General features: G+C 32.5%; 1 protein-coding gene across 10 annotated transcripts in view; it reads left to right on the forward strand.

The window, feature by feature from the left end:
• Positions 1–23,535, forward strand: part of LOC118660241 (pleckstrin homology domain interacting protein) — a 155,914-nt gene that overhangs the window by 59,417 nt on the left and 72,962 nt on the right. For 8 of the 10 annotated variants that reach the window (XM_036317433.1, XM_036317432.1, XM_036317435.1 and 5 more), the window contains 8 exons: positions 3,614–3,835; positions 4,118–4,218; positions 9,308–9,378; positions 11,770–11,870; positions 11,968–12,008; positions 12,770–12,868; positions 14,300–14,453; positions 14,865–14,999. In XM_036317433.1, coding sequence (XP_036173326.1) covers positions 3,614–3,835; positions 4,118–4,218; positions 9,308–9,378; positions 11,770–11,870; positions 11,968–12,008; positions 12,770–12,868; positions 14,300–14,453; positions 14,865–14,999 — 924 coding nt within the window. Of the gene's footprint in view, positions 1–3,298; positions 3,350–3,613; positions 3,836–4,117; positions 4,219–9,307; positions 9,379–11,769; positions 11,871–11,967; positions 12,009–12,769; positions 12,869–14,299; positions 14,454–14,864; positions 15,000–23,535 lie in introns of those variants that run through there. The other 2 variants (XM_036317439.1, XM_036317440.1) reach the window with 2 other exon arrangements.

A 23,535-nucleotide genomic window follows, 5' to 3' on the forward strand; every position in this document is an offset into this window, starting at 1 on the left:
CTTGACCTTCTAAGCTAAGAAAGGCCTGTTGATCTCCATGTTTCCCTCCTGTCCAGAATCAAAACCGCTTGGGGATGAATGATTCCAGCAATGGCCCGAACACATGCTCGGTGTCACTGTCACAGACATTCTCAGTCATTACAGCCCATTCCTCAACCCGCAGTGCCCTGCTCCACCCAACTGCCACTCCTCACCTGTCACACCCTGAGGACCACCTTATGTTATCCTATCTGAAATGTTAGCAAGATCTCAAATGCCCCCCTGTCAATAGCTTCCTTGCCCTACCTTTCTTCCTCTAAAAAGCTTGCATTTTAAATATATATATATATTTGATTGATTTCGTAGAGGGAAATAGAGATAGAAACATCAGTGATGATAGAGAATCATTGATTGGCTGCCTCCTGCACATTCCAAACTGGGGATGGAAACATTCCCTGCTCCCTCCCCCAGCCAGCAGGCCCCCCACTGGCTGCGCAGCACTGAGGTTAGGAGAGAGGGGAGGCAGGGAACCGAGGGGTGGCGGGGCGCTGAGGACAGCGTTGGCATCTGGTGTCTGTTCCTTCAGCACCCAGCTTGGTCACTGTCACCTCCTCTCCTGATTGGCCCTGATCACCTGCCAGGCCTACGGACCCCACCCGTGCACGAATTTCATGCACTGGGCCTCTAGCTTTCAATAAAATTTTGGTTAAAAAGCTGTGGGCTTTTTTCCCCTGTTAACATGAAAAATATGTGAAACACCTTCTGCAGTAGAATCGAAAGCAAAGTATTACTCAGATACAAAAGAACAAAATGAATTGTATCAGTAATGTGATGCATAATGAGATGTTGTGAATTTACTTTTTTCATATATTCTACCTGTATTAGCATACTTAAATTTTTATTTTTGTTGTGAATGTAGGTTAGAGCCAGATATCACCTTAATTAATAGAAGGTCAATAAATTGACTTAATTTGTGGAATGCAGTGAAATTGAGAGTTGAATGAATACTTGGAAGCCATTTTTTAACTCAGCAAATACCTAGTGTGTTTCCCATGTGCCAGGTAAACCAGCTTTCTGAAAGTCATAGTTTAATATAGTTTCTTCTTCACTTCCCCTAGATAGCAGTGATACAGTGTCATTTCTCTATTTTCCCAAATAGCTCTTCTATTCGCCTCTTCTGATCTTTCTCTTCTGTAATAATCTCAGTTTTATCACTAATTCTCTTCTGCCTGTACTATTTTAACAACTTTCACCTAGTTTTCTACTTTCTAGCCTAATTCCCACTGATGCCAGGATGACCTTTGAAAAACACAAATCTGATTTTGATACTCACCTTCTTGATACCCTTAAAGTGATCCTCATTTTATGCCATATTCCTTAATATACCATAAAAGGTCCTTCACAGTTTTTTCCTGACTATATCCTATGCCTTCACCTCACACTCTAAGTTAGCTTAGACTACTTATAGTTTCTTAAAGAACTAACATTTTTTTCATGACTTTGATCATACTTTTCTCTCTAGTCACCATATGGAATATTTGTTCTTTTTAAACCAATAAGAATATTATTAAAATAAGAATAGAATAGTACCACCAACAAAAGCAGTTCCGGTAGATGATCCATATATAGCTTTTACTGTGCACCAGTCACTCTGCCTTCATTACTCATAGTTTTTGCAACAACCCTAAAAGATAGGTACAAATAAGAAAACAGAAGCACAGGAAGCATGTGTAACTTGCCCTAGGTCAAGCATCTAGAAAGTTGGTGTAGCAGTTCATGAACCCAGACATTTGCTACTACATGACATTGCGTGGTCATGCATGAGACTGTTTAAGCATCACTGCATCTGGTTTTCTTTCCAGATCTTACCTCTCCACCTCTCAGGAAAAACAGGCTGCTTCCTTGTTTGGATCTCATCTGTATAGCCCTTAGGTCATGTTACTGCATTTACACTCTTCTGCCTTGCTTCATAAGGACTGGAATACCATGTTTTGTATCTTATCCTTGTATCTTCAGTGGTTTTGGCACATACTTAATGACAAGCAGTTGGATAAATGAATGCATAAGTCACAATTTAAAGATAGAGGGAACCTAAGAGATCATCCCTTTTAACCTTCTTATTTTGTAGATGAAGAGACTGAGATAAAGTGAACATGATGGTAATATCAGATTTTAATGTGGATACTTTACCAAAGTTAAGTTTTAGTACTAGTCTTTAGTGGTTGGGAGATGTTTAATTTGCTTCAAAGCTCAATCTGAAGAGCTGGTTTAGTGGTTGAGAGTGTTCTGGGTAGTGTTGGCAGAATCTGGTTAAGAAGTACAGCATTTAACATGTTCTGTTAATACCATGTGATCATTTATATGCCATATCTGTTAATTATAAAGCAGATGACTAGTATCATTTGCTTTTTTAGGTCCTCTGAATAATGTCTAGATACATTGGTGCTTTTTTTTTTTTTTAAATATATTTTATTGATTTTTTACAGAGAGGAAGGGAGAGAGAGATAGAGAGTCAGAAACATCGATGAGAGAGAAACATCGACTAGCCGCCTCCTGCACATCGCCCACCGGGGATGTGCCCGCAACCCAGGTACATGCCCTTGACTGGAATCAAACCTGGGACCCTTCAGTCCGCAGGCCGACGCTCTATCCACTGAGCCAGACCGGTTTCGGCTACATTGGTGCTTTAAAAAAAAAAAAAAAAAAAAAAAAGTGAGGTTGTGAAGAATTTTAATATATGCAACCTTTGAAACTGGTTGGTAAATTTTGAATCTAGAAAATGGATATATGGGGTTAATGATAATATTCTTTACCTTTTTTGTATACTCAAAACTTAAAACATTTTAATAATATAAAGTAGGGGGCTATAAAGAGAGATTGGGAATAGAGTATAAGCTATAAGATGAGTAAGGAAACTTTGAGAATGAAAAAAATAAGTAAAAATAAAGCCTAAAAGTTCTAATCTCTACTCTGGCTGTGTGAAATTGGAATGTTTATTTGTAAATGTAGGTCTTCATAGTATGCACCGTATACTTTACAGTTTCTTCCTGAGCTTCTTTTGCTGTTGTAGCATAAACAAGTAATTTATGTTTTTTTTATTCATTTCCTACAGATAAAATTTTTTTCTGGTAACTGGCTTTGGCTGACTTTATATGTATGTTTAGCTGAAGATCAATGATAGGAAACATTTTTAGCTTCTTATGGGAAAAAGCCCCAAATTAGCTTACTTTTATTTTTATATAACATAATACCATAAATAGGATTAGTCACTATTGTATATTACATTTATTTTCACAATTATTTTTTTTTCTTACTTCAGAAATTCAGGTTCTTTCACAAGATTCCAGATAAAAGTTATTATGGATGGTAGGTAAGGGCTAATAGATAAATGTTAGCTAATGGTAACATCCTACTTCTGTTAGATGTGTGCACCTGGATATTCTTTATAAGTGAGTAATTTAATAAAATAGCCTTGTGTAAAGGACAATTGATAACACAAGTGTTTAATACTTTTCAGTTCTTAAAAATATAATTGTTGGGAAGTGGGTGTAAAGATATGATTTCTTTATCTTTGTTAAGATTTTGAATTAAAATATATAGAGTTAATTCTGTTACTTGCTATTCTTATTTTAAGGGTTCTGATGACTGTCTTGTGAAAATCTGGGCCACAGATGATGGCAGATTGTTAGCTACTTTAAGAGGACATGCTGCTGAAATATCAGACATGGCTGTAAACTATGAGAATACCATGATAGCAGCTGGAAGTTGTGATAAAATGATCCGAGTCTGGTGTCTTCGAACATGCGCACCTTTGGCTGTTCTTCAGGGCCATAGTGCATCTATAACATCACTACAGGTACTTGTTTTAATCCTTGTACTATCCATTTTTATTATAATTTAAAGTAAGTTTTGAGAAGTTACTTTTATAATTCATTGTATAAAATCTACTAAGACAAAGGAATATTACTTTTTTCTTTATAAATACATGGCTTTAGATAACTTGGTAGTCATGACCTTTGTCATTTCTCGACGTTTTTAATTCTGTTGCTGCTATTTGCATGGTGAAAAATGGGTTTATTATTTGGACTGTGCCACTCTTGTAAAGATGTTTTGTTTTTTTTCTTTGATTGTTTTTCAGTTCTCACCATTGTGCAATGGCTCAAAGAGATACCTATCTTCTACTGGAGCAGATGGCACTATTTGTTTTTGGCTGTGGGATGCCGGAACCCTTAAAATAAAGTCAGTTGCTCTTTTATTTCACAGATGTAACTTTAAAAGCATAAATGTGTTTAGTGGTTGAAATTGCAAAAGTTATAAAGTAGTTGACAATAGGAATAAATTTACTTTATCTTCTTGAGTGAGTAACATTTTGGCTCTTCATTGACCTCTCATTTTTATGCTTTCTTTTTCTTTTCATGCTTCTGAGAAAGTTTTCTCATGTTAACATGTTTGTTTCTTTTTTCTCTTATCTTTATCCTAGCTCTAGCTCTAGCTCTTTCCTATAGACTATACCTGTCTTACTACCATTTATTTCTGTATGCTACTTAGTTTTATCTAACTATCTCCTTCTGGTGCTGAGAACATAATCTTAGAGTTCATAAGCTATTCTTTAGAACAATTGTAATTATTTGTTACCACATCTATAAACTGTAGTTTTTATTGTAGACACTTAGGAAAACAATCATTACATTTTCACTAGGTAGATGCACCCTCCCTTTTGGAGGTTTTTGCATTTATGTTTTCACTTATATTATCTTAGTTTATCAAAACAAGTTGGCTGGAAAACATTATCTTTTGATTAAAGGACAATGAGACAAAGAAAGGTTAAATGACTTTCCGATAGTTAATACAGTTTTTTTAAAAATTGGCAAAGCCAGGACTAGCACACTTCCTTGCCCTTCGGTCCTGCACTGTCTACGCCATGCCACCTTTCAAGTGGATGTAGTAGGTACAGGAAGTGCTCTCTTTACTCCATAGACAGTCAGTGAATGGGGAGGTAGTACATCTAGTGTTTCTACACTGTTGAAATGGCCATTTCTATGCTTTCAGGATAGAAAGTCATTCAGATTAGAAAGTTTACCTCAGTAATTATCTCTTCTGTTTTTAAATTACCAATGAAATGAGTTATTTAATAAAAAAATTTTGCAATTTATTCTTTTAAAACAGTAGTGTTTAAGTAAATTCATATGTATGGACATTCCTGGACAATACCTCTTCTAGTAGGGCATTAGGGGGCCATGGCAGTTTGAGTAACAAAATAAAACAAACTGCTTCATTTGAAAAAAGGATCGTGGCCCTAACCGGTTTGGCTCAGTGGATAGAGCGTCAGCCTGCAGACTGAAGGGTCCCAGGTTCGATTCTGGTCAAGGGCATGTACCTTGGTTGCGGGCACATCCCCAGTAGGGGGTGTGCAGGAGGCAGCTGATTGATGTTTCTCTCTCATCGATGTTTCTAACTCTCTATCCCTCTCCCTTCCTCTCTGTAAAAAATCAATAAAATATATTGAAAATAAAAAAAGAAAAGAAAAAAGGATTGTGATCAAAGACATGGTTCCTTGGAGAAAGCAAATTTCATTTCACCCTAGTTGCATTTTTAATATTTAGAATGTTAAAGGATTTCTGTAAACATTTAGATAAAAGTTGAAATAGCTTACTGATATATATGGACAATAGCACTAGTTAATTGTTGTTTTCCTTGAGCATTTATTTACCTCCCTATGGACATGATTGGGATACCTTTATCTTTTTCATTATTGTTTTTGTATAGAAGAAAAAGTGATTAGTGATCTTAAAATTAGCATGGGAATAAAAATGGTATTACAAAATTAAATTCTTTGTGCTTCTTGAGAATTACATTGCTAAGTATAATAATACTTGTCTGTATCATTGAGAAGTTATTTCATATAACTTTTATGTAGATTTTTTAGAGCCTTTATGTAGATTTATCTATAAACTCTTTACCATAAATTTTTCATGTAAAATTTTTTAAAATTTAGATGTAAGTAGGGCGATACATATAATTTTCTGCTGTTTTTTAAAGTCTATCATAGCCATTTATAATAATTTCGATAGTTGCATTATATTATATTCCATTGAGTTGTTGATCCATACTTTGCTTAGTGATATTTTTTAGTTTTTTTTGGACATACAAGGTTTTCTAGTTGTTTGTAAGTAGTATTCTTTTCTATTTGCTATGATAATTGTTCCTTAAAAACTTTCAAGCTAGAGCCAGGCATCAAAATAAGAGTGATTATTTTTTTTAGATATAGGGACACCTGTTTTCTGTATTACACATAGTTGATACCTGCCAAAAAATTTGACAGGATTTAAATTACCATATTTATATCATATAAGTTTTAATTACTAATTGAAGGCAAAAAATGTATTATGCTATAATGCTTTTGCATGTAAGTGACTTCAGCAATCCTCTCTGCATTAATTGAAAGAATCAGTTTCATCACTAATTGAAACCTGTTTCGGAAAACCAAGGCTCTTGATAAATTCAGAGAGTTTGATGTAGGTTTTGTATGTATGGTAACACTCCCCCCTGCAAAGATGCTGCTTCTTAGGTGAGGAATCTGACTGGCTGGGGCCCAGAAGCTAGCTCAAGAGGTCTCTAAGTAGGAGGAAGCTGTCCAAATATATGTAGCTTAGATTTAAGGCGAGAATTGGAATTCTAAAATATGCAGGTAATAATGATATACAGTTTTTATTAAGCACTTATTCCACTAAGCTAGTACCGAGCACTTTACATTTTTTTGTGTCATTAATCTTTATGGCAACTCGTATGAGGAAGGTATATTACTATCTTCAGGATGTGGAGTGGTGGGAGGAAACTGAGGCGAATACTGACTGGAAGTATACCATCAGAACCCACTTTCTCTGTCTCTTTCTTTTTTTATTTTAAAGAACCTTCTCTTAACTACTGTGCCAAACTAAGTAGTGCTTATTCATTGATAGAGTATCTAGAACTGGTTGAACCTAATTAAAATACTAATAATACTAATATTTATTAATATTTATAATTAAAATACTAATAATACTAATATATATTATGCCAGTAACTAAGCACTTTACATGCATTATACTCATTCAATTCTCTCAGCAACTCTGAGATATCTTCTCTTTTTACCCCCATGTTACATATGAGGAGCCTTAGGTACAGAAATGTTAACTTGCCTAAGGTCACATATCTGAATAAGTGGCAGAGCACGGAATTGAATTCAGTTTGTGTCCAAGGCCACATCTTTTTTTTTTTTTTAAATATATTTTATTGATTTTTACAGAGAGGAAAGGAGAGAGATAGAGAGTTAGAAACATCGATCAGCTGCCTCCCGCACATCTCCTACTGGGGGTGTGCCCTCAACCCAGGTACATGCCCTTGACCGGAATCGAACCTGGGACCTTTCAGTCCGCAGGCCGACGCTCTATCCACTGAGCCAAACCGGTTTCGGCACAAGGCCACATCTTAAAGTAGTTCCTCAAGTATGCACTTAAAAATAATTTGTACCTTCTTATCTTAAACTAGAGGCCCAGTGCACAAACTCATGCTCAGGTAGGGTCCCTTGTGGCTGCCGACTGCTGGCCGCCAGCCAGGGCCTTCCTTCATTCCGTGCCTCCCCCTGGTGGTCAGCACTAGTCATGGCGAGCGATCGAACTCCCGGTCTGCCGGTCAAATTCCTGAGGGGACACTTTGCATATTAGGCTTTTATATATATAGATTATTTGTACCTGCTTATCTGTTTTTTCCCTTAAAAATATTAAAGCCTATTTCAAATGTTAATGTATATGATTATTTGCATATTCTGGTTATGAGTTCTAACTAAATGGTTGGTTGTCGTTTATGTGAATGATTATGCCAAAAAATTTTTAAATGTAGAACTGCTGACCCATAAGATATTAAGGAAAGTGTAGCACATTATTTGCCTTTATAATTTCAGGTTAATTTACTTAAATTTCAATTACTTTATATTTTTAATATATTTTTTTATTGATTTCAGAGAGGAAGGGAGAGGGAGAGAGAGATAGAAACATCAATGATGAGAGAGAATCATTGATTGGTTGCCTCTGCACGCCCCCTATGGGGGATGGAGCCCACAACCCTGGCATGTGCCCTTGACTGGAATTGAATCCGGGACCTTTCAGTCCACAGGCCTATGCTCTATCCACTGAGCCAAACCAGTTAGGGCTCAATTACTTTAAATTTACACTGATAAATTTAGCTTTAAAGAATGTTTTAATAACTTTAAGTTTATGTAAATTACATTTATTATGCTCAACTATATCAGAGCCTATGGATATTAAGAAAAATGTTTAAAATGTTAATTTTTACAAATTTATTTTAAAAACTTAACAAATAATGTGTTGTGTTCTATATCAGCAAGAAAGACTATTATTGTTCAGAATATATAATAGGTCCAAAAATATATATTTTATTTCCCTAAATGATTACAAAATTGAAACCACTCTATATTTGAATGCTGTGGATTGTGAAAGTTGCACAGTGCTTCTGGTTGAGGTTGAAGACTATTTTTGAAATTTTCTCTTAATCTGAGAAAAACTAGGTCAAAATGTATATTAAATAGGGCTTTAAAAGTAATTACTATATTTTGGGGCATTACAAATATATATGTATTGAAGTTGGTATATAAAATCTATTTTTTTTCTTAATAAAGTTAGTTATAACAAACATTTAATACCAATAGTATTAGACATAATCTAATACAGTTATACAATTAATGTAAATATAGCTGAGTGTGACCTATTTTCTACATATCACTGTTTTGATGAGCATTATAGTTGACTGAATAGTCAAATAGTTTAAGATTCTTTTACTAAGAATCTTAATTTTTGGAGTTTTATAGGACATATTTTGTGACATTAGAAGATAAACAAGGGGAGATGTTTAATGTCTGACATGGAGAAATTTTAGTTATTGGTGGTGTGTATATGTTGCAGAGGCAACACCTATTTTGCTTGAGTGTCCATGTTTACAAATGACTTGTTTATGTATTTGTGCTCTATCGAAATCTGTGAAATGTAAATTTGATTAGGAGTGGGTATAACTAATATATGCATGTCTTGTTGTCATAGTGGCTTTGGAATTGTTTTCTGTGTAGATTGTTATGTAATCAGGAGCTCCTACAAAATCTGTATGTGGAGTTTCCACAAGATCTACTGATCATGACATATGATTTCAAACCTGTTTTTAGGAAGGGAGCCATCTGTTGCTTCTTATATAATTCTGTGATTATTTTTTGAAATAGCAGATTCCTGGTGTTGCTATTCCCTTTGGGATATTTTTAATTGCTAATTTTTTTGTATTATAGTCCAAGACCTGCAAAATTTACAGAGCGCCCTAGGCCTGGAGTTCAAATGATCTGTTCTTCTTTTAGTGCTGGTAAGAGTTTTTTCTCTCCCTAATTTTCTACTTTAAGTTATACATTAGATCTTTCTCTTTTCCTGGATATTATACAGGGTGGGGCAAAAAATAGGTTTACAGTTGTTGGCATGGAAAATAATTAATAAATAATACAGAATAAACTCTGTTTCACTTACAACTATAATCTTACTTTTGCCCCACCCTGTATTTTCAAATGCAGTTATGAGTTTGAGGTAAGCTGCCCTAGAAAGTTCTCTGCACTGAGTAATTGTTGTGCAAAATGGTAAAATTAACAATGTCACCCATAAGCAAAAGCTTTTAATGTACGCAGCGTATGTACATTGTGTGTAAATACACAAAAACCTTTGTTTCAGAGTTGAGAAAGAAGTGGTAGATCTGTTGATTAAATGCTAAAATTTTCATGGATTAGAGAAAAATAGATTGGTTAAGGCACAGGAGATAAAAATATGACATTTTATGATAAAGACACCATTAGGGTCCCTGACTTCACTTACATACAGCACTGTCATGGATTGAGTGTTTTTGTCCCCTCGTCCCCATGCTGGCACCCTGATCTCAGATTTCTCAGCCTCCAGAACTGTGAGTAATAGATGTCTATTGTTTTTGTTTTGAGAGAGAAAGAGAAGAGGGAAAGGAAAAAAAAAAAGCTAGCTTATAGTGGAACACAGTTTTGGAAAATATTTAGTATTGTAATATAAATCGTATTCTAATACATATGCCAGGGGATGAAAATTAATTTAGAAGTGATTTGAATTTTTTTAGAATTTAGTTTATATACTCATGTGACTAATATTTTTCTTTAAGAAGATTATAATGCTCTAGGACAGTGGTCGGCAAACTCATTAGTCAACAGAGCCAAATATCAACAGTACAACAATTGAAATTTCTCTTTTTTTTAAAATAAATATTTTATTGATTTTTTACAGAGAGGAAGGGAGAGGAATAGAGTTAGAAACATCGATCAGCTGCCTCCTACACACTCCCTACTGAGTATGTGCCTGCAACCAAGGTACATGTCCTTGACCGGAATCGAACCTGGGACCCTTGAGTTCGCAGGCCGCCGCTCTGTTCATTGAGCCAAACCGGTTAGGGCTTGAAATTTCTTTTGAGAGCCAAATTTTTTAAACTTAAACTATATAGATAGGTACATTGTTATTAACTTAATTAGGGTACTCCTAAGGCTTAGGAAGAGCCACACTCAAGGGGCCAGAGAGCCGCATGTGGCTCGCGAGCCGCAGTTTGCCTACCATGGCTCTAGGAGGAGAGAATAAGTAGTTTCAAAATTTACTCTGTTAAGGAATACATCTTTGAGTAGGTATCTTGTTAGAAGAAAGGTACTTTAAATCTGCTTTATATTTTCATAGATTTTGGAGGTATCCCTTAGCTAACTAAAATAAACTTGATAGTTGTACAACGTTATTAATTACTTTGTCAGTTGTTCTTATTTGCTTTTTAAAAATTAGCTGTATAATAATGATGACATTCAAATTAACTTGAGTTTATGTAGCAGCATTTTGAATGGAAATTAATCTTTTTAAACACATTATGATCTGCAGATTTGAATTGAATTGATGACAAGTGAAACATGAATGGATTTTAATATTTAATGTTCCTAGTACTAGTTATTTCCACATTTATTTCCAGTTTTACTTTATCTTTTCATTTCATAATTGTGGATAGCAGTAGTGCCTAAGATAAGTGATAGCAAACTGATGACATGAATGTATTTGAATATCAATATTCAAACATTTTTAATTTCTAACTTCTAGATTTCCACTGTTACTTCCATGAAGACAGTTTTTCTAGTCATAGCACAAATGTGGGCACTATACATGTGTTTGAAGTACTCTAGATACAGTTATACATATAGCACTCACTGTTCTCAACATTGAGGGAGAGTACTGATTCCCAGGAGAGAGTAAATGGAATATATAAACAACTGTAATGGAAGCTAGACTGTGTATGCTATATGACAAAGTCTTAATGAGAGTTCAGAGGAGAGCAGGCTCATTTGATTAAAAAACTTGTAAAGACAATTACCTGAAGGAGTTGGGCCCTAAAAGTTTTATAGAATTTTAACATATGAGAAATAGGGCAAGAGAGAGATTTGACCATTTAAAAGGCATGTTTTCTAGTGAAGATGACTGTTAATTTCAATTTAAGATTATGTAATCACTTAGTGAAACAATTTGTAGTGGAAAGCTTTCTTTCCTAGTTAAAACTATGTTAGCAAACTTCTTTAATTCAGGTTAGATATATACTTAGGATAAATAGGAATAGTTTTAAAGTATTAACCATTTAGTATACATTCTGATAATGTTTGTGTAACATTATCTAATTTTGAAATTGTGTTTTACTCTTAAATGTTTCTATGCTACTATTCTTCAGGTGGAATGTTCCTGGCCACAGGAAGCACAGACCATATTATTAGAGTTTATTTTTTTGGCTCAGGTCAGCCAGAAAAAATATCAGAATTGGAGTTTCATACTGTAAGTATGGGTGAAAAGAATTAGATGAGTACAATTTAAATGAGTCTTAACTGTTTATTTTCAGGATCCTCTTTTTTGTTTATCTGTTTATATATAGGACAAAGTTGATAGTATCCAGTTTTCCAACACTAGTAACAGGTAAGTAATTATTTTTGTTTAATTCCAATTTTTAAATTATGAAATAAAGATAATTTTTATACTCAGATTTTAATTAAAATTATATAGGAATTAACCACCTAAAAGAAAGACCTTAACTAGTTATATTGAAAAGTGTATAGAGCATTCACATGTGAACATATCTTTGTTTCATTTGTAATGTTAGTTTAGTTGGCCATTTTTAATAATAGGGATTTTTATCCACCTTACCTATTTCATATATATATATATATATATATATATATATATATATTAATATACACACACATACATACACAAATCAAAATAAAGGGACACTTAGTAGAGATTGGAAATGTATCACATTGTAATATTTGGGCAGAACTGGTTTTTCCATGTTCTGGTTTTAAAATGAAAGAAAGTTATTTCTAAGAACCTTGAATAGAACGAGTCAAGGTCATTAATATTAAGAGAAAAGTCAGTAATTTTCTATTTGAAAATATCAATTCTTTTTCTAAGGTACTAAATGGTGGCCTCGAAACTCTTTTGGATATTACTTTGAGACCTAGTCATTCATATTAGAATACATGTGTATAAAATTTTAAAAGCCTATAATGTTTCAGGAGTTCTTAAATTTGCATTGAATATCTGGCTGAGTATGAGAATGCTATGTAAATAAAGATGAGTGTTGTCTTTTTGAATATTTTTAAAAACATAACTCTTGGAAAGTTCATTTAGGTAGAACATGTTTAATTTTTATTTTGGTGGTGGACTTTTTAATGCAGGTTTGTAAGTGGGAGTCGTGATGGAACAGCGCGAATTTGGCAATTTAAACGAAGAGAATGGAAGAGCATTTTGTTGGATATGGCTACTCGTCCAGCAGGGTAAGAAATCAAATTTGTTATAATACGTCAGTATAGATAGGTCATTTAGAGTATGCTGTATAACAAACAGGTTGGTGTGTCTCCAAGCCTATAAAAACATATATCATAATCATTTCATAATCATTGTTAAAATGATTGCTTTATGACTAGAGGTTCTACTGGAGAGGAAAGACTTAAATTTTTTTATTTTTTATTCCCCCCCCCTTTATTGTTTAAGATATTACAAATGTGTCTTTATGAGACTTTAATTTTTATAAAATGATTTTTGCACTATTGGAGAAGACCTACTGCATTAATGATGTTTTTTTTTTTTCAGTTCAGTTTTGTTAAGACATGATGGTATTGTAAGAATAGTTTTAACCCTTTGAGTGCCAACAAATATCCTAGGAACTATGCTAAAATTGCCAAGGCATTTTTGCTGATTTTACAGCGGTTTAGAAAAAAAATTAGGAATCGTAAGTAAATGAAGTTACATATTCAAAAACTTAAGGAATCCTTTACTACATTTGTTTTCATCTTTGACATATATTGCTTGCTGATTGTATTATAAAATACTCGTAGAAAAAAAATTTTGAACAAAACATATAATGTTAAAATAGAGGGACACCCTTCTCCAATATCTTCCACAAAATCGTCATCTTCACAGTAAGAATTGACATATTTAGCAATATCATCATCACTAATAAAAGCAGACTTAGAACTGGACCCCATTTCGAAGCTTTAGGGCTACAAAATCTGAGTAAACGTCATAAAATCGTAGTACCTGTAAAAAATTAGGCAGATAAATGGCAGTGGTCAATTTTAGAACTACAAACATTCAGAGTTATAAGTAATCTGCACTTAGGTGCCATCTGTCAATAAAGAGTGAACTACTAGCATCTAATAGCGACACTGCAGGAGGAGTGTGATAGCGCTCCTGGCACTCTAGGGGTTAAGTTTCACTATTTTTTTTTAAAAGCAGAGCATATTATAATGTTACATTTGTCACAGAGGGATCATGTGGTTTATCCAATGGTTTTCTCTAGCCAAAAGAAATGATATTATACCTTGTAACTGTTATTTTGGTCTTAACCATTTTTTTCTATTTGTTTTTGTTTGGTAGTCTTGGATGGAAGAGCAGAGCAGTTAGCAGGGCATGACAGTAACAGTAAAAGATGGAGAGCAGCATGACACAGAGTTCCAGGGTCCAGATAGAGTTAAAGCAGTGACGTTTATTTTGAAGGCTTATTAGGAGTGCTGGAAATCCTGGGTTTGCTGACTTGGTGCAGTGATCTTTGCCGTCATCTTATGTTTATTCAAACTGTTCTTAACTGCTAGGTGATAGTTATGTTACTGAATATAAGTTATATGAAAATACATTTAGCTTTTTGTCATACTTGTATTTTAATAAATAGTGTCAGTGTAAACAAATACTGTCTCCATCACTTTCAGTCAAAACCTTCAAGGAATAGAAGATAAAATCACAAAGATGAAAGTAACTATGGTGGCGTGGGATCGACATGACAATACAGTTATAACTGCAGTGAATAACATGACTCTGAAAGTTTGGAATTCTTACACCGGTCAACTAATTCATGTTCTCCTGGTGAGAAAAAAAGATTAAAATTTATTTGGTATAATTAAAACTGATTGTAAAATTCAATATTTTCATTTAGGAATAGTCTTACATTAGCTAAAATCTCTAACTTGCTAGATGGGTAACTTGCCAAAGACTGGAAATAATTTTAAAATACAATTAAATGGGTTCGGCTTGGAAATACAGATCCATGCTGTTTGTTAGTATATAGGGTTGCATCAATAGTATTCTCAGGTTTCACCAAATGATAGCAAACTCTGGACAGTGATATTAGCTCAGCTTCATTATTATACATTGATAAATATGAAGATTTTGCCACCTTAATTCTGAAAACTCAGAACTTCGAAACGTTTCCATATTGTTGGATGGAATTTTCTTTTTTAATATTTATAATTCTTTGCTACTTCAAAAATACTTTAGGGTCATGAAGATGAGGTATTTGTTCTTGAGCCACACCCATTTGATCCAAGAGTTCTCTTTTCTGCTGGTCATGATGGAAACGTGATAGTATGGGATCTGGCAAGAGGAGTCAAAATTCGATCTTACTTCAATATGGTAATTATCAGTCTCTTTATAGCTATTAAAGATTTGGGGACTTAATTGACTCAGGTACTCTCCATATCACAAAGGAAATCCATTTATGAATAAGTTCAGACATTATTTTGATTTAAAGTTTCAGAAAGTTGCTTATTTCACACTTTTATTTACATGCTATATTTAAAGGAAAATTAATTATGCATCTTACAATACATATGAATATTATGATAACTAAGCTAATTTTTAAAATAGTTTTAATAGTGAAACTTTGAGAAACAAGTATGACGATACAATATAGAAAGAACAAAAGTTTGGAAAACTTATGTGAAGAAATTGTAAATAAATTTTTATATTGTGGTATTGTATTTCACCAGTAGTCCTGTAGTACAACATAATTTAATTAAAATACACCCATTTTAAAATGAAAGCCACAGAAATCAGCCATTCTTTCCTTTTACCAAATTGTAGTACATTAGATATTTATTTGTGATTAAGCACTCTTTCCTCCATATTTTGTTGCTTATATAGATTTTAGTGTATTTTGCTGAAAACTTGGAATTGCAGTGGTTTGATATCACATCTTATTCTGTAGTGTTTTCAAGAAGTGCTTCTTTCTTAAATACTGCTTAGTTACATTTTGTTGCTCTACTTCCTATACATCAATGATACCTTAAAAATAAAAACAAAAACGTGTCTACTATTTCGGCATGTTTAGATATTTTTAGAAATCAAGGATAGAAATCTTTGGTAATAAATCATAAAATAATGCAATTAATAGTGTGGTTGGTCAGTTATTTTGCAAAAATAATTGTTTCACAAAACAGTCTTGGGAAATATAATACTTTGTGAAAAAATTTCATGAAAGTGATACCATAGTTGATTGATCATAATAGAGTTACATCTATGTAGTAAGAAATCATTGATCAAAACAGTTGAGGGAGGATTAAGCAGAAGATAAAAGGAATAATTTTATTAATGAAGGAATTGACTAGCTGTCTTTATTGATATGCCTTAATGTACAATAAGGTAAGAAATAAGATTTTTCAAATTCTTATTTTTCTAAAAAGACAGCGTTAATTTATTTGGGGTACAATTGTTAGTGATGGATGGATTTCCTTAGTGATTATATGTATAGAGGAGACTTTTTAAAAACAAATCTTTAAATATGCTGGTAAAGAATATTCAGCTCTTCTTTCTATCCTTGTGTTTTCTGGTTTGCTTCTTTTTGGGACATTTCTATTGAATGTGGAAATTAGAAAAGAAAACAATTTGTCTATACTTATATTACTTTAGTAATTTTATATTTTCAAAGGGCATTGGTATATTAATAGAGTGTTTAGAGGGAAAGTTTTCTCTTACTTGAGTACTGCTGTCACCTTTAAGTTATAAATGTGAATTTATTTATTGTCAGGTAAGTCTATCATACTAATATTCGATTTTATCAGTAGATATAAAAATTGAAGCACCTTGAGATTGAAAAGGTTTTCTCTTAGGCCATTACAAATTAGTGATATAATCAGGAGTAGAAGTCACCAATATTATATTGTATATTCTTTCAAATTAGCAAAGGAGGTTAGTTATAATACTGCCTTAAAAATTATTTCTTGTTTAATGAGTGTTTTAGATAAGGATATTTTCCCTGCTCTTTTTAATAAGAAATTAAAAGCCTTTAAATGGCAGAAGAAACAAATTTATATAATAAGTAGAACCAAAAAGGATTAAAAATAAATCTTGCATTTAACAAAACAGAAAATGAACTACTCTATCTCATTAACATAAAAATATGCTGTTTAATTTTTTGGATGATTTTTAAAGGCTTCCAAAATACTTCTGCATACTATTTCATTAGTGTCTTATGAAAAGCTTGTAAGATAATAAGGGTAGATTTTACTGTTACTGGCTTTGCAAATGGAGAAACTACACAGAGATAAATGCTTTGCTTAGTGTCAGCTAGGTCACACAGCTATTATATGGGTACTTGTAACTTAAAACCAGTTTTTCTATCCTTTGTTAATGTGTTCTTAATGCTAACTCTAGTTGGGTTAAGTTATTGCACAGCTAACTTCCAACTCTACCCAGTTAGTGATGTGTGCAGTGGGAAAATACTTTTTAAATGAAATTAACTCCAAGTAGATCTCTTAAGATATAAGTTAGCTTGATAAGTTTTTTTTCTCTTAATTTGAAGTCACCTATATACCCTGATTTTTGCTCTTTACTCTTTTGGTGTTGGTTTTTTTTTTCCATTGTTTGTTTTATCTATGGGCATATGGAAGATAAAGCATCCAGCATTGCTATTAAGAAAATTAAAACAACTTGAGGGAGGAGTAGAAGCTTGTGTTCACGGTACACTATCCTGAATGTTGAATGTTGGCTGTAGTTATAACTCTTGGGCTCTCTGTAGCTAATAAGTAAGCTTTGGTGTTGCTAAAATTACCATATGTTGATTGAGTACAAATTCAATTCCTGACGTTAAATTGAACTAGTAACCATAAGTTCGAATTAGTAATTATTTTATCGTTTCCTATGTAAACCGCACTAGGTACGGTGAAAGTTTAGAGCAAGTATTAAGATTAGTATTATTAGTATTTTGTGTGAGTTTTAAAATCAAACTTATAACATGAATAAGTAATTTCACCATTAAATCTATGGCCAGAAAGTAAGGAATGTAAATAGTGCCTTTATTTATTTACTTTAAATATGTATTTATTTATTTTTAGAGAGAGAGGAAGGGAGAGAAACTTCCATGAGAAAGAAACATTAATCCGTTGCCTTCTGCATGTTCCCTATTGGAGATTGAGCCTACAACCTGTGCCCCAACAAGTAATTTAACCAGTGACCTGTCAGTGCATAGGAAGATGCTCAACCAACTGAGCCACATTGTCCAAGGCTAAATTGTGCCTTTAAAAGAACAAAAAATTTACATACAAATTCTTAAAACAGGTTTTTATCAAGTATATTATGAGAATATTGTTTCAGTATTGGTCATGCCCCCCCCCCTTCCCTTTTTTTTTTCTTTTAAATCCTCACCTGAGAATATTTTTTCCATTGATTTTTTTTTTTAGAGAATAGGGATGAGGGGAGGAGAGAGAGACAGATACAAACATCGATGTGAGGGAGACACATAGATTGGTTTTGGTTGCTTTGCTCACACCCCTGGAGCAGAGCCAAGGATTGAGCCTGCAACAGAGGTAGAGATACTTGCCCTTTACCAGGAATCAAACTCACAACCCTTCGGACTATGGCCGACAGTCTAACCACTGGGAAAACTGGCCAAGGCTCCCCCTTTTTATGATCATTTAATTTTCTATTTGAAAGTTATACCTTTAAAAGGTAATGAAATAATGTAATAAGTAATTATTTTGTATTAAAGCATTTTATTATACTTATTTATTACAGAAATTAAAATTGTTTTATGAAATTTTAGGAATAGTAAAAAGTCCTGTATCATCAGAAAGCCTTTTAAAGGTGAAAGGTTGAATTTTTAAATGCCTATGTTTTGTATATAGTAATTATGTTTTAATAAATAACTTTTTAATGCTTTTAATGAATTTAAAATATTGAGCCATTAATATTTTAATATTGCACGGATATTCATCATTCAGATATTCTATTTTTTTCTGCAGCAAGCTATGATAACACTTAAAAATTTTATACTTTATTTTAGCATCACCCAAATATGTAAAAATTTTTACGACTGAGAATTGAGATAAAGATTTAATTCCTTATATGCTTACATAATTCCCTAATTTATTTCATTTCCAAATCTTATAAATAAATTCTCAACTTGCTAGTGGAATTTTCTATAAAAGTGATGGAGTAATTTTCATTATTTTTACTGCTAGCTTTATTGTTAATTGAGGAACTGAATAATAAAAGCAGTTGGAGAATGAATGCTGAGTTTTGTTATAAGAAGTACATGTCAAGTGACATATGGTATGAAATGGAATGGACAATGTATATTCCTTGTACTCTCCCCCTTGTCTCCTTTTAAAAAATGAAATAATCTTAAAATGAACTTTTAAAAGCACTTATTGGAAAAGCATAATATATAAGGTAGAAACGTTGAACCCTTATTTTTTTCTTTTAATGAACCTAAGAAAGAAGCTAAAGAGGATATTATCGAGAAGGTTATAAACATAAGACAAATTCTATTGTTAAAAATCTGAATTCTCAACCTTAAACTTTACTTATCTACATTCCTTTTAAAAGTATGTAAATTTATTCATCTTTTAGCTGAACAGTCCTTATATAACTTGAGTGTTCAGGGCAAAAGTAGAGTATATTTGGACATCTTTTGAAGACAGATAGTGTATATTAAGAATACTCTTGCCGAAACCGGTTTGGCTCAGTGGATAGAGCGTTGGCCTGCGGACTGAAAGGTCCCAGGTTCGATTCCGGTCAAGGGCATGTACATGGGTTGCGGGCATATCCCCAGTAGGAGATGTGCAGGAGGCAGCTGGTCAATGTTTCTCTCTCATCGATGTTTCTGACTCTCTATCCCTCTCCCTTCCTGTCTGTAAAAAATCAATAAAATATATTTAAAATAAAAAAGAATACTCTTAACTCTCTGGGTATAGTTAGTAAGCCCACATATTTGTGTTTAGTAGTGGCAGGAGGTTAATATCAATATAGTTTTGTTTTGATGAAAGTTGTTCTGAACTCTATTTTAAAAGCTCTAAACTCCCAATTAATTACTGAGAGGCAGATAAATTAGTCCCGGAAATAACTTGAAAATGTATACAAATTCACTGAACTGAAGCTGAGGGCGTTTGTAATATTTTAATTCCCTGAAAGAGGTAGGCAAGTTAAGAAGTTTATATAAGCATAAATGTCTTTAAATTTAAAAGTTGATTTTTTTAGCACTTGTTCTCTTAAATTATCAGAGCACAGCTAAGTTTTAACTACAAATTTAACTAAATGAATATTAAATTCATTTTGAAAGATATGAAAAGAGACTTTTAAATTTCTTAGTACTAGGCCATTTGATTATTAGGTAGTAAATAAAAGATGTTTGGAGTGGTGTTTGTAGATTCCACATTAGTAGTTTTCCTCATGTGTCTGGCCCTTTTGCTTTTATCTTGCTCTCTTTATATCTATTGTTCTATCTGTGTCTATGAATCTGTCTCTCATGTCTGTTTCTGTCATGTTATTCAAAGCTCTTTTCTGGTTGCCTCTTGTTCTGATTTTAACTGAAGAGTACAATATATCTTTTGTTAGAAAGCAATTTCACTGAATTTGATTGTTGCTTTGTTTTTGTTGTTTCATGAGTAATTTCCAAATAACAATTTAATTAATTTTTTCTTATTTTTATAATTGTTAACCTTTCTTTTACTTGAGATTTTTAAAAAATGTTCCAGTGTCCACTAATCCAGAACAATAAATTTCTCCTTGCAACGTTCTAAACAAGCAGAGGCTGCCAATCCACCACTCAGAATTTTTGCACATGCTTATTGATATTAACCTGTTCTCAGTGTGATTTCTATTTTAGTTTTGGACAGTTGTAGCTGTATGTATCTAGGAAAGGGAGAACAAAAAGCTTTAAAAAGGTATATTATATCGTGTTCTCTTGTGAATCCAGATTTCAAGATCTCTATCTCTTTTTCCTTCTTTCTTTCTTCCTTCCTATCTATCTCATTACCTATCATCACCTAACAAGATGTCATATCAGCATTCTGTGTGTTAAAGGATTCTTTGATGCTTCCAGTCTTTGTTTCAACCTTTCTGGGTAAGGAATTACTTTCAGTCTTCTGATTATAAACTTTATTGCTGCTGTCTTTCAGATTTCTGGAGTTCTTTAGATTCTGTCTCTTTCTTATCTATATCTTGGTATCAAAGACATATCTTAAAATTTGTTGTCATGACTGTGTGTGTCTCTAGTTTGTCACACTATATTTGGGGAATTACATTTATGTTGTAATTCTTTAGTATGCTCTATGAGTTGATATCCAGAGGTATTCAAGATTTGAAAGTTATAAGGGAAAGTATTTTAAGTTCTATATAATGTAAACACACAGGTGAAGACATTTTGATTAGCAAATAGACTAAGAGATGGTACTTGATTTTAACCAGTGTGCAGTTGAATTGGGGAGATAAAATATACCTAAAAAAAGTATTAATAATAAGTAGTTTCAAATGCTAGCATGCGTATGAGAAGGTAATTGCTATATCTAAAGATGTAGGGAGATCACTTAAGGTGGTTGGTCAGAGGTTTTGTTGGGAAGGAAGAATTGAAAGTATGCCTTGAACAATAAGAAGAATTGAATCATTAAAAATAATTTTAAAAAAGGAATATTCATATAGCAGTTCACAAAAATATGTCTGGAATAGATTTTGAAAAATGGTTGATAAAATGTGAAGTTGAGGTGTGTTGTGATGACCTCATATTATCACGTGAGCATAAAGAATAGTTAACATTGTGGGGATTTTTGGTAAATTATATTTATATTCCAGAAACTTAATAGAAAAATAGTTTGAATGCCAATAGTAGTATTTCAGGTATGAAATTGGATAGGTGGAGGAAGAATTACTTTTATTAGTGACATTATTACGAAAAATTACAGAGGTAGGTAGGAAATTTGTGGAAGAAAAAAATTATATATATGACTTGGTAATTTTATAGAAGGGTTAGAGCTAGAGAGTGATAGATTTAATAAATTAGTTGAGAGCATTAAGCTAGGTGATTTTATAATATTGATATTAGAAATATGAAAGATGTGAAGGAAAACTGATTCTTTATAGTTTATTTTTATACATTTACTGTTACATAGTTTTGGACTATCTATGTGAAAATGGGCAGCCAGACTTGGAGATAGAATAAAAGAGAAATAGAATAGTGTTTACCTCCTCATGGAGATAGAAAAGGCAGTGTAGAGAGCTTAAAGCTAAACTTTTAGAAATAGTCATATTTATTAGCAGGGTAGCGAAGAGATCACAATCTCTAGACACTGTGTCAGAGGGACCAAAGGAGGACAATAGTTTTCAAGGAGGACTTGATTCATAGTATTGCTGCCCTCAAAGAAATCAGAATATGGTAAACAAAATGCTGTTAAATTTGAAGATGAGTTATTTGTTTTGGTAATATATTTTTTTCCTAAATGAAAATTAGAGTTGATTCTTTAAAATCACTTTTATATATCTACTGGCTTTATCAAGCCAGTTTCCTTTTTATGTAAATTTATCTTGGCACCATTTATTTTAAAAAGCTATATTTTATTCATATCTAATAATGTTACCATAAAGAATTTTCAGTATTAAAGGAAACATTCATTCAGCAGTGATCTTTTAAAGTAATTTGATGACACCTAGACTATTGGAATGTTGATTGCTTCCCTTAACATAGATTCTTTGTTTTACATTGTAACTATTTTAATAATTAAAATGTCACCAAAGTATGACGGTGACTATCTTCAGTATCTAGTGTACATTCATAATTACCTTTTTTTCTCTCAGGTTGATAAACTTTTAAGGTTCTTCATATATAAGAAAGGACACTTTCCATGTCTATCTCATAAAATTATGTACGATTTTCTGGATGAGATGCTCCCTTTTAATCAATGATGTATTTAAAAATGTGAATTAGACCAAAAAAATTGGCATTGATTATAGACTTGGAATTATTTCATAACAGAATGATTCTGCTTAAGAGAGTTCATATTTTTTACCTTTCTGATTTGTGTTGTGTTCCTTTAGGAATACATACTTCTCATATTCTGCTGTATGTGCCTCATGATTGATATAATTTAGACCCTATAATTTAGTCTTCATTGTAGTGCTTTTAGCATACCTCATTTCTAAAATTGTCCAGTTCTTCCAAAAAGTCTTCCTGAATATCAGATTTAGGATTTTAGATCTGGATAGGACTCTAAAGATCATTTAAGTATCTCCATCATTTCACAGAGAGAGTAGGTGATTTGCTTATTAATAGAGGAAAGGTCTCTTGGATCTAAGACCCCATTCCTCTGTTTCCATTAATTATTCATCTTTCCACTTCACAAAAATCATATTAGAAGTTATGGATAGTATTCTGCCTTGAAAAGGGAACTGATATACTTCATTAAATATTACAATTCTATCATTATTATTTCTTGGAATTATTTTCAGCATTCTTTAGCTAATATGAGAATTTTCTTGCAAATGTGTTCATTACTTTAACTCGTCTGGTTCTTTCATCTTTTGCTTTAAAAATTAAAATAACATTTATCATAATTGCTAGATATATTTTTATTTTTTATTTTAACTCCTATTATTGAAATTTTTGCACTAATTACTAAATACTAGCTTTTGGATTTCTCAGCTTTATTGTGACTTAATGTATATAAGTATTATGTGTTTATTTACATGTTTCAAATAATATTTCATAAGCATACTTGATTTTCTTAGAGGAATAATTCATCTAAAATTTACTTTGAACATTTCTCATTCATTCTGGGTTTTTTAAATTCACTAAAGCTGTAATAGTACTAGCATAAGTTATATACAATATTACATTTTATATTAACTTATTCTCTTGTTAAGCAGTACATTTAATTTTATGTAATAGGTTTAACTTTAATAT

Source organism: Myotis myotis, unplaced genomic scaffold (assembly GCF_014108235.1).
Source record: "Myotis myotis isolate mMyoMyo1 unplaced genomic scaffold, mMyoMyo1.p scaffold_m19_p_7, whole genome shotgun sequence".
Taxonomy (NCBI): Eukaryota; Metazoa; Chordata; class Mammalia; order Chiroptera; family Vespertilionidae; genus Myotis; species Myotis myotis.